Raw genomic sequence first — 17,102 nt, 5'->3', positions numbered from 1 at the left:
CATACACACCATGTTGTTTCACGGACGTGAAAGACTGATGCCGCCCGTATTTGCGGATCGGTAACACAAAATCATGTGACTGGAACAAGCCAATGACAACATCTGCCAGCCTTCCGTACAGTAAATACATCTGATGTACGGGTTTTACAAGGACCGTATTTGTATTCATTCGAGTGAGAAAAACGGGAAAGAAACAAGACACTTACGGATGACAAAACCCGGGCAGCGGAGCCGTTGTTTACAGCCGGTATAACTCTACGTCCTGTGTGAATGTAGTCTTATATATTCACAGTAATGCAATATTAAACATATACAGGTAGTCCCGGGGTTACATACAAGATAGGGTCCATAGGTTTGTTTTTAAGTTGAATTTGTATGTAAGTCGAAACTGTTTATTTTATAATTGTATATCTAGACAAAACATTGTTTTGCTCCAGTGACAAAATTTTTTGCTGTAATGGGACCAAGGACTATCAATAAATCTTCAGTACAGACACCTTACAGCTGATCATTGCAGCCCGGGACTATAGTAATAGCATCCAGAGACTTAAGTAGGGGACCTAAAGCTACATGCACACACACAACGTAGTTTTATACGGGGTGAAGACGTCTCCGTTGCTCGTATTTCTCCCCTGTGCAGCACTACACTAATAACATTGAAGCGAGTGACTGCTGTATAAATTACGGATGAAACGCATCTACGAGACAACCTAGTGTGTATGAGGCCCAATAGCGCACACTCCCTACATCCTGAACGCGTCCCCTCAGCACCCACACATTACTTACTCAAGGATCCAGCAGGACAGTTCCAGGATCTGAGCCTCCAATGTCCTGCTCCGCTCCTGCTCCTCACCGCCTGCTCCCGGGAGGAAGACAACTTCTGATTGGCTGCTGCCTGCGGAGTGATACACACAATTGCCAATAAACAAGGTCCAAATAACCCCCTGAAGTAACAGTAACATAAACAGCAGAACCGTCCACAACCTGGTCAGGATATCCTGCAGGGTACAGGACCTGTGATGATGTCATAGTCATGTGATCAGGGTGTGGGAGGAGTCAGGCTTTGCAGTCATCCTATGCTGCCATCTGCTGGCTGAGTGGGGATATCACGTGCCCTGTATGTGAGTTAGTTCCGCACAGACGTCATTTGTTGGTTATTAATTTATCTGAATTTGCACAAAAAGAGGATACAGAAAGTATTCAGAGCCCGAAACATTTCTTACTTTTAGTTTCACTGCAGCCAATTAATACGATCAGAAAAGTCATTTTTTTGCACATTAATGTGCACACTGCCCCCCCAGTAATGTGCACTCTCCCCCCCCTAGTAATGTGCCCTCTGCCCCCCCACAGTAATGTGCCCCCTGCCCCCCCAGTAATGTGCACTCTGCCCCCCAGTAATGTGCACTCTGCCCCCCCTAGTAATGTGCACTCTGCCCCCCCCAGTAATGTGCCCTCTGCCCCCCCACAGTAATGTGCCCTCTGCTCCCCCCCCAGTAATGTGCGCTCTGCTCCCCCCCAGTAATGTGCACTCTGCCCCCCCAGTTATCTGACCTCTGCCCCGCGTAATGTACACTCTGCCCCCCCAGTAATGTGCACTCTGCCCCCCAGTAAGATGAGCTCTGCCCCTTGACAATAGTGTGCATTCTGCCCCCCAGTAATGTGCACTCTGACTCCTAGTAATGTGCCCCCTTCCCCAGTAATATGCACTCTGCCCCCCAGTAATGTGCACTCTGCCCCCAGTAATGTGCCCTTTGTTCCCCCGGTAATGTGCACTCTGCCCCCCAGTAATGTGCAATCTGCTCCCACCCAGGAATGTGCACTCTGCTCCCCCCCAGTAATGTGCCCTCTGCCCCTCCCCCCCAGTAATGTGCACTCTGAACATCATTGTCACCCATCCTGCCAACTTTGGGTGATGATTCTGCACTTGACCTGCCTCTGAAGTGCCAAGGTGGACAAGGACATTGCAAGGACTTTTGCTCCTCATCTAAAGCACTGTGTCCAGGGCTATGGACTTGTACTACTGCTCCCTGAGATCAGTTTTTATGAAACGTTTAAGATCTGTACCCATTGTGGCTACAGTTGATGCCAATGTCTGTTCTCTTTAATTTGCGCTAACCCTTTCCCAGCCCAGAAACCAGGCCTGAACCGGTCTTCATTATTTTAGTTATCAAACTGCAAATCTACGGGCCTTGAATACAGGCCCATGCCACCTACCTGCTCTCTGGCTGGTGTTTTATTGGGTCTACCTTCGCCAATCTTGTTTTCTGTTTACAGACCTACTGTACCCTTACCCATCCCATGACCGAGCTGAGGGCGGCTTGTTTTATTACCCGGGGTATGTGATGACCCAAAAGTGGATCTTTACTAATTGCCACCTGCTGCCTGGAAGGGAATATCATGTGTAATGTATGTGAGTTAGTGCCACACAGGGTTAATTGGTTTGCTATTGTTTTATTTGAATTTGTATTTATCCTTCTAAGGCCGGAGCAATGATTGGCTGCTTGCAAATTAGAGTGAGCTCTGCAAGTTTATGAAAGGGAACTGCAGAAATCTGTGTGTAATGTCCTAGGACATGTGCTCTTTCTAAATAGAGAATGCATTGCAGGTTTGCGTCCTCCGCCTGCTTACTGCGCATGCGCGCAGTAAGCCGCACATGCACAGTGAGCAGGCATAGGACAAGAACCCGCTTGTTCTCAAATTTGTCCTCTAGTGATGTTTACACAATAAAGATAAGTTTTAACCCCTTACTTTACAATGTTACTCAGCTTTATTTCTGTTTTAGTTCCTATCACTCAGTATTGGTCAGTGTTAGATTCCAGAGAGTGAGCGGGCAGACGCTTCATAATCCTTCTAGTGCTGTGAGATGCTGTGAGCTGACAAGGTGCTTAGGTTATCAGGGTACAGGGTTTATCTACACTTGTATTTAGCTTCCGAACATTCTACTAGTATCTGACACATATAGAGAGATGAGACAGTTCAGAGGTTGTGAGATCCATGAGATGGATATAAAACACAATGACACACTCAGTACTGCTAACTCACCTATAACACACACAGGCCCACATTTATAAAAACAGTGCAAACTTCCACCAGATTCATGAATTGTGGTGCAGGGTCTTCATGAATTTGCCGCCCCTTGCACTGCTCTGAAAGTGTGCACCAGTTTTTTTTTTTGTGCACTTTGTTCTTGCCATAGAATTCTGACTTGTCGGACACAGACTAGCCATGACACAAAACTGGCGCAGACACTTCATAAAAACATGTACAAGCAGTTTGCACATTCTTTCTAGTGCAAAGTCAGACAGAAAACTGGTGCAAACACTGGTGCAAATGTGGGCCAATATGCCTCCCTTCTGGATAAAGGCCTTATCTTGCCTTGCAAGTAGAGTATGTCTCTGCACACTGTAGCCTTCCACCAGGAAGTGTCTGTGTCTGAGCTGGTCTTGTTATGCAGGAGGGTGGGGCAGGAGGCAGAGAGCACTGCAGTGTGCAGATAAGAGAAGCTATTCATGAGAAGAATCCGACCACAGTCAGAAGATTTACGGTCGGATCCTGGGGCAACTAAAATTGTAAACATCAGGACTGATAGAGACAGGTTGGGATCATATCTGTGAAATGCTTTATTTTTGTTAATAACAGTGAATCAGTAAATGTGTTATTTTGTTATCCTGAGTATATTTAAAAATCTTGTCTGCATGGGAGGAATACCCCTTTAATATCCCTAACAAATCCATATGCACCAGAGCTATGTCTGCTGTAACGGGAAGCCTAGACATATCATTTTCGGATCTTCCTACACGAGGAAATGTTTAGCATTAAGAGGGTATGACCCCAACACTCCCACTCTGAGAATGTGAAAAACACATATCAATCAGATACTTCCTGCTGGACCCAAGGGCTGCATAAACCGGGGGGAGGCTGCAGGACTGGCCGTGCTCTGCAGCTTAAAGGGGAACACGGCCTCCCCTCACCCAGCGTCATGTGGTCCAGCGGCTTCCGCTGGCCACACGGGGGCAGTGGCCGGGGATACTTATCCCCCGGAGTGGAGCTAGCCCAACCTCTTTGTGGACTGCCCCACACTCAGGAATGATCCCTCCCATCCTCCCAATGTTATGTTTTTTTTTCGTTGTATTGTTATAACGTTAATAATGTTTGTTGGTAGTCACAGCTAGACCTATGGTGGAAACTTTGACCCTCTCAAAGCACAGATCACCTGATGGATCAACTAAGACCCGCCCTCGCGGAGGCAGGCCTGGCATGCTAGGTAAAATTTGAAAAGGGTCTAAGGTTCGCCATTGGTCCTCATACTTTTTCACAAGGTTAAAGATTAAAGCTGTGGCTGAATCCCCACTTTTTATCTTTGTACTATTTGCACTGGGTGTTTAAGGCTAAGGTACAGTAACGTTAGTACAGCCAGTCCTATGTATCCGCAAAGATCGGTGCTGTCCAGTCAAAATTTAGACAAATTTGAAGCATTTGGTCCCTCACTAAGTACCTCCACCTAGTCTCCGATCGATTCTCTAAAAGCTATAACCATAGGCCTAGGGAGGTATTACAATAACGGAACCTAAATCATACTATGAAAGATTATCCACAACGATACGTGGGTTTATTGTTCTTTGTTTTTTCTTTATTTCACATTTAGTGAGTTTCATTGTCTATAAAATTGTTGCATCTCCCCATAACTGTAATTGGACTTTGTCCGACATCCTCGACTCGTCCTACATTGTGACACGACATCGCTCCGTACTTTTATGATGCCATGTATACTTATCTGTCATACGCTTGTTCCATCTCTTTCCATGATTTATCGTCAATGTGTCTGGCCATAGTTATATCTACACGGCATCAGTGCGCTACGTTCTAGCTACGTTTCCAAGTGTAGAAGCAGTCGATATCGAGAGACGATACAAGGACTCATAAAATTCCCTCGGAGTTGCTTTAATTCCATACTGTTTTGTTCACTTTTTGTTCACTTTCACTGATGTGACCTCAGATGTGCCACAAGTTCTTTTCTCCAGTCAAAACATTTCTCGCATTTTGGACATGAAAACGGCTTCTCTCCTTTGTGACGTCTCATGTGTGTAATAAGAGTCGATTCAATTCTATAACGTTTCCCACATTCTGGGCATGAAAACGGCTTCTCTGTATGTGAATTCTTATGTATAACGAGTTCTGCCTTACGGTTGAAACCTTTCCCACATTCCGAACATGAAAGTGGCTTTGCCCCCGTGTGGCTTCTCTCGTGCATGATCAGATTTGATTTATCTCTAAAAAGTTTCCCACATTCGGAGCAGAAAAACGGCTTCTCCCCCGTGTGACTTCTCTGATGTGAAACGAGGGTTCTCTTGACGCTAAAACATTTCCCGCATTCTGAACAGGAGAATGGCTTCTCCCCTGTGTGGCTTCTCTGATGGATAACAAGGTTTCTCTTCACAGGAAAACATTTCCCACATTCTGAACATAAATATGGTCTGGCCCCAGTGTGAACTTTCATATGATTAACAAGATTCGATCTATCTGTAAAGCATTTCCCGCATTCTGAACAAGAATATGGCTTCTCCCCTGTGTGAATTCTCTGATGAGAAATAAAGACTGTTCTATGGACGAAACATTTCCCACATTCAGAACAATAAAATGGCTTCTGTTTTTTATGAGCCTTTCGAGCAATGTCTTCTCTTCCGTGACTTTTATTTTGTATCCCAATCTGTGATGAATCAGCTGAGAGATTGTGAAGGCTGGAGGGTGAATGTTGAATATCTTGTGTAATCCCCAAATCTTCTCCGTTTGTATCTAAAGACAACAGATGTCCGTCTGAGCTCCTGTTCCTGATATCTGCGAAAAATAAAACTAATTTTATTTTTTATGAATAATATACACTCACTGTTCTCAGCAACTGGTAAACAGATAATGGAACTGGAAAAGCACATTCTGTATGTAGTGGTCACACCAGGTAACCAGGAGTTTGGACCTCCACAAATGAAGGGTGAAGGGTTGAAAGGAAGCGCAGCAAGTATATGTACCTCACTGATAGAGACTGGAAGAGGGGAGCAGGATGAGTCTTATAGCTCTGCTACAGCTCCTGCTATTTATCAGAGCTCACACATGTAAACAAAGAATCATAGAAAGCCTGCATACAGCACAAAAGTAAGCAGCAGGACTGCTGAATAACTTTAGTGACATTCAGGGATTATTGTTAAGACATTAACACATGGGAAATTTATGAAAAAGAGTGTTAAACCCCTTTAAGCATCATTGACTGATGAAAAACAGGTGACAAACCTTCAACTTCTGGTCGCATATTGTAACAGAATCATAGTCATCTATACTGTGGAGGTTATGGTAAGAGTCACTGGCAGGACAGGGGAAGTTGTTTTATAATTATTACAGCTGAGCTTTAAGCTAAAATATTGATGACCCATCCTTTGGGATGAGGGGAGATGGTAACCCCATAATCATTTACAGTTAACGGAGTAAAAAGAACTAAAATCTAAAATTGAAAAAAGAAGATTAGAAAAATAAGCATTAAATTTAGATGATACATGCGTTTAAAAGATCAGTGGTTACTACTCACCTGGGCAGTTACCTGTAGGAATCTCCTCCTTACATCGCTCATCGACCCTCACATATGTCTCTGGAGCAGTAATATTCTTCACACCTTCACCCTGATACAAAAACGTAGAAAGATATCATGGAAAAGTCGCCAGATGGAGAATTCACAGAGGAGGTTTTATATAGAAAAAATTAATCATAATTGTAATGATGACCAAATATGACCTGACAGGAGGAGATATCTGACACATAGTTAGAGGTCTCCGCCATAAATCCACCATGTTGTTTCCCTACTACAATCAACAAACTCCTTAATATCTACAATTTCTCACATTTTCTGGTTATGTCTATGTTCGGGGTAGAGGGAGGGCCTGATCTGGCTATAACCCCATTGTCACGGGTGTCCCTGCGATCCCCACTCCCTAGGGCACGCGCGAGCCGGCTATCGAAGGTTTAAAGGGCCAGCGCACCGCTGATTGGCTCTGGCCACTTCCTGTTTTGCTTATAAGCCGGCTGCTGCCATCAATCCCCGCCGGATCTTTGTGCTATATGCCTCTGAGAAAGCTTCCTCCCTGCTTCCCGGTGTTCCTGTTCTGCTCTCCTGTTGTGACCCTGGACATGACCCTGGCCTTACATCTCTGCTGCCTGCTCTGACTACCTGCCTGTTCCAGACTCCGAGACTGCCCGCTGAGTTGGTGCTTCGACCTTGGCTGCCACTGCAGACAACTCACACCGTTGGAACAACCTGGTGGCACCAGGCCGCAGCAAGACCATCCCACTTTGTGGCGGGCTCTGGTGAAGACCAGGTGCCACTTAGATTCCGGTCCCAGGTGTCGGCTTGTGTCATCATCCATGGTGGTCCAGGGGGTTCACTGACCCCGAGTTCTAACAGTAAGATCAGCCCATGGACCCCGCCAAAGTGCCGCTTCTGAAACTGGCTGATCTTACTACCATTGTGGTCCAGCAGTCCCAGCAGATTGCTTTGCAAGGAGAACAGCTAGGTCAAGTCACCGGCATGTTGCAACAGTTGCTGATTACTCTGCGTCAGATTCCTGTGACTACTCCTGCGACTTCTCCAGCTACCCCGGCTTGTCTTCCTGCCACTGAACCTAGGCTAAGACTGTCTAAGCCTGACAAGTTGGTTAGGGGCTTTATTACCCAGTGCTCCTTGCACATAGAACTCATGCCGTCACAGTTTGTCACTGAACGGTCCAAGGTGGCGTTCATCTGCGCTGCTGAATCTGCGCCAAGGGAACTCGTCTGTTGGAGAGTATGCAGTTCAGTTCCGCACCCTGGCTTCTGAATTCTCCTAGAACATTGCAGCTTTGTCAGCGACCTTTAAGAAAGGACTATCTACAGAGGAGACTATGCAGCAGGACAGAGCCAGACTCTCCTTCCAGGAACGCTCAAAGCGATGTCGGGAGAATCTTTGCCTGTACTGTGCCAGTCCTAAGCACTTAATTGGGGCTTGTCCGGTCTGTCCTTAGCATCTGAGAAATGCCAGCACCTAGGGTTCTTGGGAGAAGTGTCCCTAGGTTTGAACCAAGCTTCTCAAAGCTTGACTATTCCTGTGCGCCTCCATTCAAACTCCTGTTCTCCATTTCAAGTTTTAGCTTTCTTGGACTGCAGGGCACTTTGTGGATGCCGCCCTGGTCTCCCGGCATCACATTCTGGTGGTTCCTCTCAAGAAGCCTCTCGTCATTTCCTCAGTCAGTGGACAAATCCTGTCCAATCCAGTCCAGTACAGCACTGAGCCTGTCTCTCCTGCTGGGTCTCCCATGGCTGCAACTCCACGCACCGGTCCTTAACTGGAGGACAGGGGAAATCCTTTGCTGTGGACCAGAATGTCTGTCCTACTATATGGTGGCGCCTCTACCTGTCCTGGCTTCCTCTGTGACTCCTAAGCCCTTGGAATGCCTACCTAAGTGTTCTCCAAAGAACAAGCAGAGACTTTGCCACCACAGCCTCCCTATGATTGTCCTGTGGATCTTCTTCCAGGTGCCTCTCCTCCCAGAGGTCGTGTTTATCCTCTTTCTGTTCCAGAGACAGCTGCTATGTCGGAGTATATTAAAGAGAACCTGCAGAGAGGCTTCATACGCAAATCCTCCTCCCCTACTCGCGCAGGCTTCTTTTTGCAACCAAGAAGGACAGATCCCTCCGCCTTTGTATAGACTATTGCAGGCTTAACAAAGTCACAGTTAAGAATCGCTACCCCCTACAGTTCATCATGGAGCCCTATGATCATCTGCGTGGTTCCAGGTTTTCTCCAAATTGGATCTGCGTGGGGTTTATAATCTAATCTAGATCCGCAAGGATGATGAGTGGAAGACAGCGTTTAACACTCATGATGGACATGTGTATATACAGACCATAAGAACCTCCTGTATCTCCAGACAGCCTAGCACCTTAATCCCAGGCAAGCTCGTTGGTCACTTTTCTTTTCACGCTTCTACCTGTTGATCCATTTTCTGCAGAGAAGAATATCAAGGCTGATGCTTGATATCAGTCCCCCGGCATATTAGTTCTCCTGAACAACTGGTTCCTCCCGGCAAGATATATGTCCGACCTGCACTCCGGAAGAAGATTCTGTTTTGGGGACATTCTTCTTGTCTGGCTGGGCACCCTGTGGTGCAACGCTCTGTGGCCCTCATATCCCGCCACTACTGGTGGCTTGACCTGGTCAAAGAGATCCAGGATTTCGTGGGATCCTGCATCTCCTGTGCCCATAATAAGCCTTCTCGTCCGAAGCCGGCTGGCCTGTTGCTTCCATTGCCAATACCCAGTCGCCCATGGTCTCACATGGCTTTGTCACAGATCTGCCCTCTTCTGGCAATACCGTCATCTGGGTGGTGACTGACCGGTTTCCAAGATTCCCATTTTGTTTCTCTTCCAGGTCTTCCCTCTTCTCCACGTCTTTCCTGTCTGTTCTTCCAGCATATCTTCTGACTGCATGGACTTCCTCAACACATTGTGTCCGACCGAGGGGTCCAGTTGGTGTCCAAATTCTGGCATTCCTTGTGTAACCAGCTGCAAGTACATCTGGACTTTTCTCCTGCCTACCACCCTCAGTCGAATGGTCAGGTGGAAAGGGTGAATCAGATTTAGGGCTGTTACCTCCGCCACTTTGTTTCAGCCCGTCAAGATGACGGGTCCTGTCTGCTACCATGGGCTGAGTTTTCCTATAACTCCCTGGCCCCTGGGTCTGCTGGAGCAGCGCCTTTCTTTGTGGTCAACAGTCAAATCCCTCGTCCTCCTTTTCCTCTGTCTACTCCTTCACAGGTTCCAGCAGTAGATGAACTGGTGCAGGATCTCAAATCGATTTGGGAACAGACCCCTCTGTCTCTTCTCAGAGCCACAGTCCGCATCAAGGCTGATAATAAGCCTTTGAACTCTGTCTTCTCTGATAAGGAGTGGTTATCTTACAGATACGTCCGGCTGAAGATACCTAGCTACAAGCATGGTCCACGCTTCCTTGGCCCTCTTGAAGTCATTAAACGCATCAATCCGGTGGCGTACAAGCTCCACCTTCCGCCTACGTTGCGCATGGAACTCCTTCCATGTCTCCCTCCTGAAGTCTGTCATCTTGAACCGCTTCTCTCGGCAATCTCCCCCTGAGGTTGATTCCACAGATGTCTACAGGGTTAAAGAGGTCCTGGACATGAAGACAGTGAGAGGTGAGCGGTTCTTTCATGTTGACTCGAAGGGGTTCAGGCCCGAAGAGAGATCCTAGGAGCCAGAGGAGAATATTCTGGACCATGGTCTCCTCCAAAGATTTCTTAGGACCAAGAAAGCTTCCTCCCTGAATTCCCTGTGTTCCTGTTGTGACACCGGACTTGACCCTGACCTTGCATCTCTGCTGCCTGCCCTCACTACCTGCCTGTTCCAGACTCCGAGACTGCCCGCTGAGTTGGTACTTCAACCTTAGCTGCCACAGCGGACAAGTCGCACCTGTGGAACGGCCTGGTGGAACCATGCCGCAGCAAGACCATCCCGCTTTGCGGCGGGCTATGGTCCAGACCGGGTGCCACTTAGATTCCCAGGTGTCGGCTTGTGTCATCGTCCATGGTGGTCCATTGTCCCTGAGTTCTGACACGCATGTTTTCTTTGCGCTCCTCTCTCAGTGTCCCACACTGACTTATTAGCCACAGCAGCAAGTCAGCTGCTCCCTGGGTCAACTCTGGTCCTCCTGGCCTAGACATTCAGATTAATTTTCATCCACGAGATACTGTAACTTCATCTCCACCCACACTGCATAACCTGTTGCATTAGCTGCAATAGCCCTTTTTCCCCATGTAGCACATCATCAGACTACCTACCTGAAAAACTGAGAAAACAAATATTGTAAGAAGTCACCAGAACAATAGAGATGACATTAAAGGGGTGTCCACAAAATTTCCCTTGAACTTAAATTGCCCGATATTAAATAGGTACCTGATGATCCTGTGGGACATATTTCTCCTGTGAACAATCCTGTGGTAGAAGAAGAGGACTGGGACATCTCTCCGGTGATGTTCTCTTACTGGATCTACCTGTAGGAAACATCCAGAGACTGAATTCCTTCTTTCCATACAGATAATGAAAGGACGTGTGGATTTAGTCCTGTCTATTACCTGCTGATGTGAGGGGCTGGTGGTCCTCCATCATGACGTCCTTGTACACATCTTTGTGTCCTTCTAAATACTCCCACTCCTCCATGGAGAAATAGACAGCCACATCCTGACACCTTATAGGAACCTGACACACACAATGATCCCGTCATCACCCAGATCCCTTCATAGCGTTACTGTATAATGTCCCAGCATTCCCAGCAGTGTCACCTCTCCAGTCAGCAGCTCCATCATCTTGTGGGTGACTTCTAGGATCTTCTGCTCATTGATGTCATCATGTATCAGGGGGTGAGGTGGAGGAGCCAGGATTGGGCTCAGGGTTCTCCCCCGTCCTTCATACACAGGGGCCTGACAGCGCCCACTAGAGGTCTTCTTCACTACTGTGTAATCCTGGTTATGGAGAGACACATTGATAAATCTCCCTCCATGCATTTCCAGAATCTCTCACCTCTCCAGTCCTATCATCTGTTATTCCCATAGATAATGATGTCATGTGACCTCATCACAATCTCTCACCTCTCCAGTAATATAGAAGAGAATCTCTAGGGTGAGCTGGAAGATTCTCTCCACCCTCGTGTCTCTCTCCATCCTTGAGGGTCAGTCAGTAAATGCTTTCCCAGAGATGATATCAGAAGAGGATCCTGTGATGTAGAAAGTTTCTTATGTAAAATGAATGTTTTCTTTGGAAAATATCTGAATATTGGATAAGAAGGAATCTGGAATGATGCATATTAATAAATGCCCCCTCCCCCCTGTGTTTTCCCATAATCCCCACGCACATTACTTACTCCAGGCTCCAGCAGAACAGGATCTGAGCCGTTCCAGGAAGGAAGACAACTTGTGATTGGCTGCTGCTGGCAGAGTGACACATAGACTGTCCAACCAACAAGTACAAAATCCCTGAACCAGCTACAGAGCTGTGCACTCGGAGAACCTGCAGGATACAGGACCTGTGATGATGTCATAGTCATGTGATCAGTGTGTGGGAGGAGTCAGGCTGTGGATAGTCATGTGACTCTCCTGGTTTTAGGATAACTCCAGTCACAGGCATTTAACCCTTAAAATCCCAACCAATTCTCCAAAAGTGGAAAGAGGGACAGAAGTTGCAACGCACGTAACGTGTCATAGGAAATATTCAGGCTCTCACCCCTTCCTGTGTCCTCCATGCTGTACAATGCCCCCCGTGAACCCCCTGCAAGTAATAATCCCCATATTTTAGAAGCCCCTCCAGCCTCCATGTATAAAGCCCGCAACTAGAGTTCACTTTTATCCCCCGCAGTCTATATGAGGGCCCATCCACATCTCCATTAGGTCTTCAGTTATTTCCTTCTGTCATTATGAGCCAAAACAAGAGGGCCACACATGGATGGAGGAGTCTTCTCATTATGCGTGACCCGTTCTGTCTCACATAAGGGAAGTAACTGAAGATCTAAGGGTGCGTTCACACCTGGCACCAACACATCACAACAGCTGAGAAGAGGATATAGTTCTATCAACATTGCGTTTACAAAATGCATCCATTAACATGGACCTTAGGTCGCGTACACACGTTGCGTTTTCATTGCTTTTTTAAACGCATTACAACAGCTTAGGAGACGTGATTTGCCCAAATACAGGCAGTCCCCGGGTTACATACAAGATAGGGTCTGAAGGTTTGTTCTTAAGTTGAGTTTGTATGTAAGTCGGAACTGTATACTTTATCATTGTAATCCCAGCCAGAACTTTTTTGGTCTCTGCGACAATTGGATTTTAAAAATGTTGGGTTGTCATAAGAATCAGGATTAACACTAAATCTTCATTACAGACGCCTGCGATAACTGTTACAGCTGATTATTGTAGCCTAGGACTAAACCACAAAAAATTACCAATATCCAGAGGTCCGTTTTTAACTAGGGGTTGTATGTAAGTCAAGTGTTCTTAAGTAGGTGACCGCCTGTACATTACTGTTAACATAACACATATAACGTGTATAGGTTAACATAATGTTTACAGTTGTTTTGTAAACACAAATGTTAACAGTAATGTAACAATCAAGCAAATCACCTCTCCTCAGCTGTTGTCATACATTTAAAAAAAGCTATTAAAACGCAACAAGATGGTGGAGCTAGTCCAGCCTAGGGACTATGTGGGAAATAGTTAGGGACAATAGGGAAGATTTACCAAGCTGTCTTGGTTGTCCATGGCAAAGCTGTGCTGTGATTGGTTGCCACGTGCAACTAAGAACATTCTTTAAGTATGTAACATACTTTAAGACGGCTTGATTAATCTGCCCCGATGTGCCGATTTGTGTCACATGAAACCCGCCACCACTGCGCCAAAAAAAAAACGATGGCGTGAGACACAATCCCAGCGCAGACACATGTTAAATACATGTGCAATCCCCAAAAAAGACGAACAGTCCAACAAAAGTGAGCAGCGTGACCCTTACTAAATAAGTCCCATCGTGTGAGTAGGCAGATAGCAGTGGTGTTACTATATGACATGTAGCTAACATCGGAGGTAAGTATCCTGGTTAGTTGTCACGCATGTTATTATAGCTCCTCTGTCCCTGGTCGTAATATTAGGGCCAAGGCATGGCGCTGGTGTGCTGTATGACCCTGCACAAGTCTGGTCCCTGCTAGCGGTGGGACACCCACAATGGGAGCAGAGCGCAGCGGCTGAGATGAGGCCGCACCACCCGAGCCACCACCAAGGCTCCTGCTGAATGACCAGGAGCGGCAGTGCCGACCAAGGATGTCACTCCAGGTAGGTAGAATAACTGACGTGTCCCCTGCAGGTGTGGGAGGACGCTATACACACAGCGCTGGTTGGTTTTCAATACTTGGCCCAATGCAAGGAATTGTGACTTCTCTCCCTAATATGCCAGTGAGACAGGAAAGGGATCAGTGCACTGCCTATAGCATGCGTCAGTTTTGGTGCAGGCTATGGTGCAATTATATGCCAAATCCTGGCCACCAAGACTTACCAGGAGGCCGGAGTCTCTAGAATGATCCGGCGAGTGCTGGGGGGAAGTGGCATATGATAAATGTGTCCCTTAACGTTGGCAAGGAGGGCCGTGGCCTGTAGGCAGCACGAGGTTACACCACTAATCCTGCTCAATTACCTGGGTTCAGGGCTACGCACTATGGGGCAGAAGTCAGCAGAATCATCGGCAGCGGAGCGTCCTAAGGCATTCGTGCAGTCCAACCAACATGCACAAAGAGCAGACGACCAAGACCCTCATCTGTGCTGTAACAATCTCCAGATACTGGGGCTTCAAGAACGAGCTGATGGCCATGATCCCGTAATTGGAAACTTGGCTTAGGAAAATCCTCCCTGATGCAGCTCTGTGACAGTCCTACGCTTACGAGTGGTCCCACAGATTCCTGGTGAGAGGGCCCACAGACTCCTGGCACACTATCTCAGCTGATGCCATCTTGGATTAGGACTGGGATACAAGCAGCTTGATGCAAGAGCCTTAATACCGATCAGTATCGGAATACAAATGTCTCCATATCCTTGGATTCTATGCAAAAGACATGGGCCTCATTCCTAGGAGTCAAGCTATGTCTGAAAGATATTCAGCTCCAGTACAGTATGTCCTTCCCATTTTTTTAATCCCCCTGTGAGTTTGACTCATGGCTAACTCACTTTATAATGCAGGACCCTCTGGTCTTTACTCGTATTCCCCCTCCCTGGTTATAGGCCTTGGGATGCCCTCCTGGTATCCATTGTCTGTGTGAGTTCCCTATTCTCCTGCGGCTAGGGGTGACCCTGTTACTCTACCGTTAATGGTTTTCTATCCATATAGCCATGTTGTTTAGTTTGTTAGGCATCTAACACCTCCAACATCAACTTTATCTGGTATTAGCCGCCTCCACACATTCCCCTGTCCAGAGTCCGTTATTAAGGCATAGGAAGGTGTTTTTGAAGATTATTTTCAGTGCTAGGTCATCCCTTAATCTGTTACCTTGCTAATCCTAGATGGCTGCAAGTCCTAAACCAAAGGTGGTTGCATTTAGCAAACTTTCCATTGGGCCCAACTGTCCTCATCCTGCATGTTGGCGCCAATGATCAGTGTTCAGCTGATCAGGCTGAGTTGATTTCTGTTATGAAGTCAGACATTGACAGTTAGTGCAGAGGGTCATTTGGAATGGCCTCCCCGACTACATCGATAGGGGGTACCAAACAACCCTTGGCCGCCTGCTTAATACGAGCGCCAAAGGGCACACCAGATTCGAACGCGAGGTAGCCATTACTGGCCATTGTAGGGGGATGTTACAGGCTCTATGCTACATGATGGTGTCCATTAAAATAACATTATATAATTGAGGGTCAGTGTCGGTGTAGGTCTAGACTGAGCTCCAGTGACCTATTGTGTAATCTTAAGCCTCTCATACTTGACTGTAAGTTGATTCACCTGTATGATAAACTGTAACGTGCCCCAATGGAGGTAGGTGTGCAAGGTGTTCAAAAATTAGCAGTCGTTTTAATTTTGTACTTGATCCTTGACTAGATTAGTCCTTGGGAAGGAGCTGTGTAGACGCCAGTTCCAGTTGAAATGGGTAACCTCCTCCCTCCATCACTAGGTTGGCTGACGTGCGGAGATGACTCTCCATTGCATGGGACATCTAGCCGAATCACCTGGCTCCTGGTTAGCCATCACATGTTTCGGTGGCACCCCTCCTCTACTATAGGTCCCACGACCATTTCAGACCATGCCCCAGTTTTCTTTATCATGACTATTCCAGGCACAGCTCGCAATGACCAGAACTAGAGATTGATAATTTATCCCAGTATTAGAAGTGTTAAACTAATAGCTTTCTCAGAACCTTCTATAGGTCATAAAAGTCACCCGTCCTGTAACATAGGAATAATAAAGATCGGCAAAAAATGTTGATAAATAAACCTTTATTAACAATTTGTATCAAGTTCTGAGATGCAGAATGTGGAATAAGACGTGGTCAGCAGTATAATCCGGACCATGGGTGCGTAAGAGATCCCTATATTCAGGTGTAAATGGTTGACGACAGCTGGATCTTGGTGGACCATTTCACTAACCCTTCTCAACCATAAGTCCAAAGATGTGGGATTAGCAAATCTTCTCCTCACTGAAATACGTGCATGCGCTGCATTAAGCATGTGGCAAGTCAGCAAGTTCCTGTATTTGTACTGGGGCATCCTGGATGGTGGAAGAGGACCGGAGTGCGATTGTCACTTGGGAGTCAAAATGTATAATCAGTCTCCTGGTCGGTACAGGAGACTTGTGGGATAGGGTCAGAATCTTCTCATAGATAGAGAGTGATAGTGCCAGGTCTCTAAAAGTTAAACCCTTTCAACCCATTCTTCACATGCAAATGGCTTCTTTCATATTACTGTGTTTCCACCATTCTGTTAGTAGAACTGGCTTTGCCCCGGTGTGTCCTCTGATGTTTGGCCAGTTCTGTTTTCGAGTGAAAAGATTTCTCACATTCTGTGCATGTAAATAGCTTCTCCCTTTTGTGACGTCTCATATGTCTTATAAGATTTCTTTCAATTCCAAAACATTTCTGACATTCTTGACAAGAAAATGGCTTCACCAGATGTAAATTCTTATGAGTAAGAAGTTGTGATTTGAGGTTGAAACATTTCCCACATTCCGAACATGAATGTGGCTTTACCCCTGTGTGGCTTCTCTCATGCATGATAAGATTCGATTTATCTCTAAAATGTTGTCCACATTCAGAGCAAGAAAATGGCTTCTCCCCTGTGTGGATTCTCTGATGTATAACAAGACTTCCCTTGACCCTAAAACACTTCCCACATTCTGAACAGGGAAATGGCTTCTCCCCTGTGTGGATTCTCTCATGTGTAGAAAGGTTTCCCTTGACCCTAAAACACTTCCCGCATTCTAAACAGGAAAATGGCCTCAATCCTGTGTGAATGCTCAGATGTCGATCCAGATCTGATTTGTGGATAAAACAT

The 17,102-nt window shown here is 46.5% G+C and overlaps 2 protein-coding genes across 2 annotated transcripts in view; both read right to left on the bottom strand.

Annotated features, from left to right (window-relative positions):
* Nucleotides 1-17,102, bottom strand: part of LOC140065437 (uncharacterized) — a 52,923-nt gene that overhangs the window by 31,686 nt on the left and 4,135 nt on the right. The gene's annotated exons all lie outside the window — the stretch shown is intronic.
* Nucleotides 4,536-11,175, bottom strand: LOC140065406 (uncharacterized). Its single transcript, XM_072113024.1, has 3 exons — nucleotides 10,984-11,175; nucleotides 6,575-6,665; nucleotides 4,536-5,835 (listed from the first exon to the last, which is right to left on the bottom strand). Exons 1-3 carry the CDS (start codon nucleotides 11,092-11,094, stop codon nucleotides 4,979-4,981), a joined length of 1,059 nt encoding a protein of 352 aa, XP_071969125.1. The 5' UTR covers nucleotides 11,095-11,175; the 3' UTR covers nucleotides 4,536-4,978.

Source organism: Engystomops pustulosus, chromosome 6, assembly GCF_040894005.1.
Source record: "Engystomops pustulosus chromosome 6, aEngPut4.maternal, whole genome shotgun sequence".
Taxonomy (NCBI): Eukaryota; Metazoa; Chordata; class Amphibia; order Anura; family Leptodactylidae; genus Engystomops; species Engystomops pustulosus.
The sequence above is the reverse complement of the archived record's forward strand: the minus strand, read 5'-3'. Positions and strand labels throughout refer to the sequence as shown.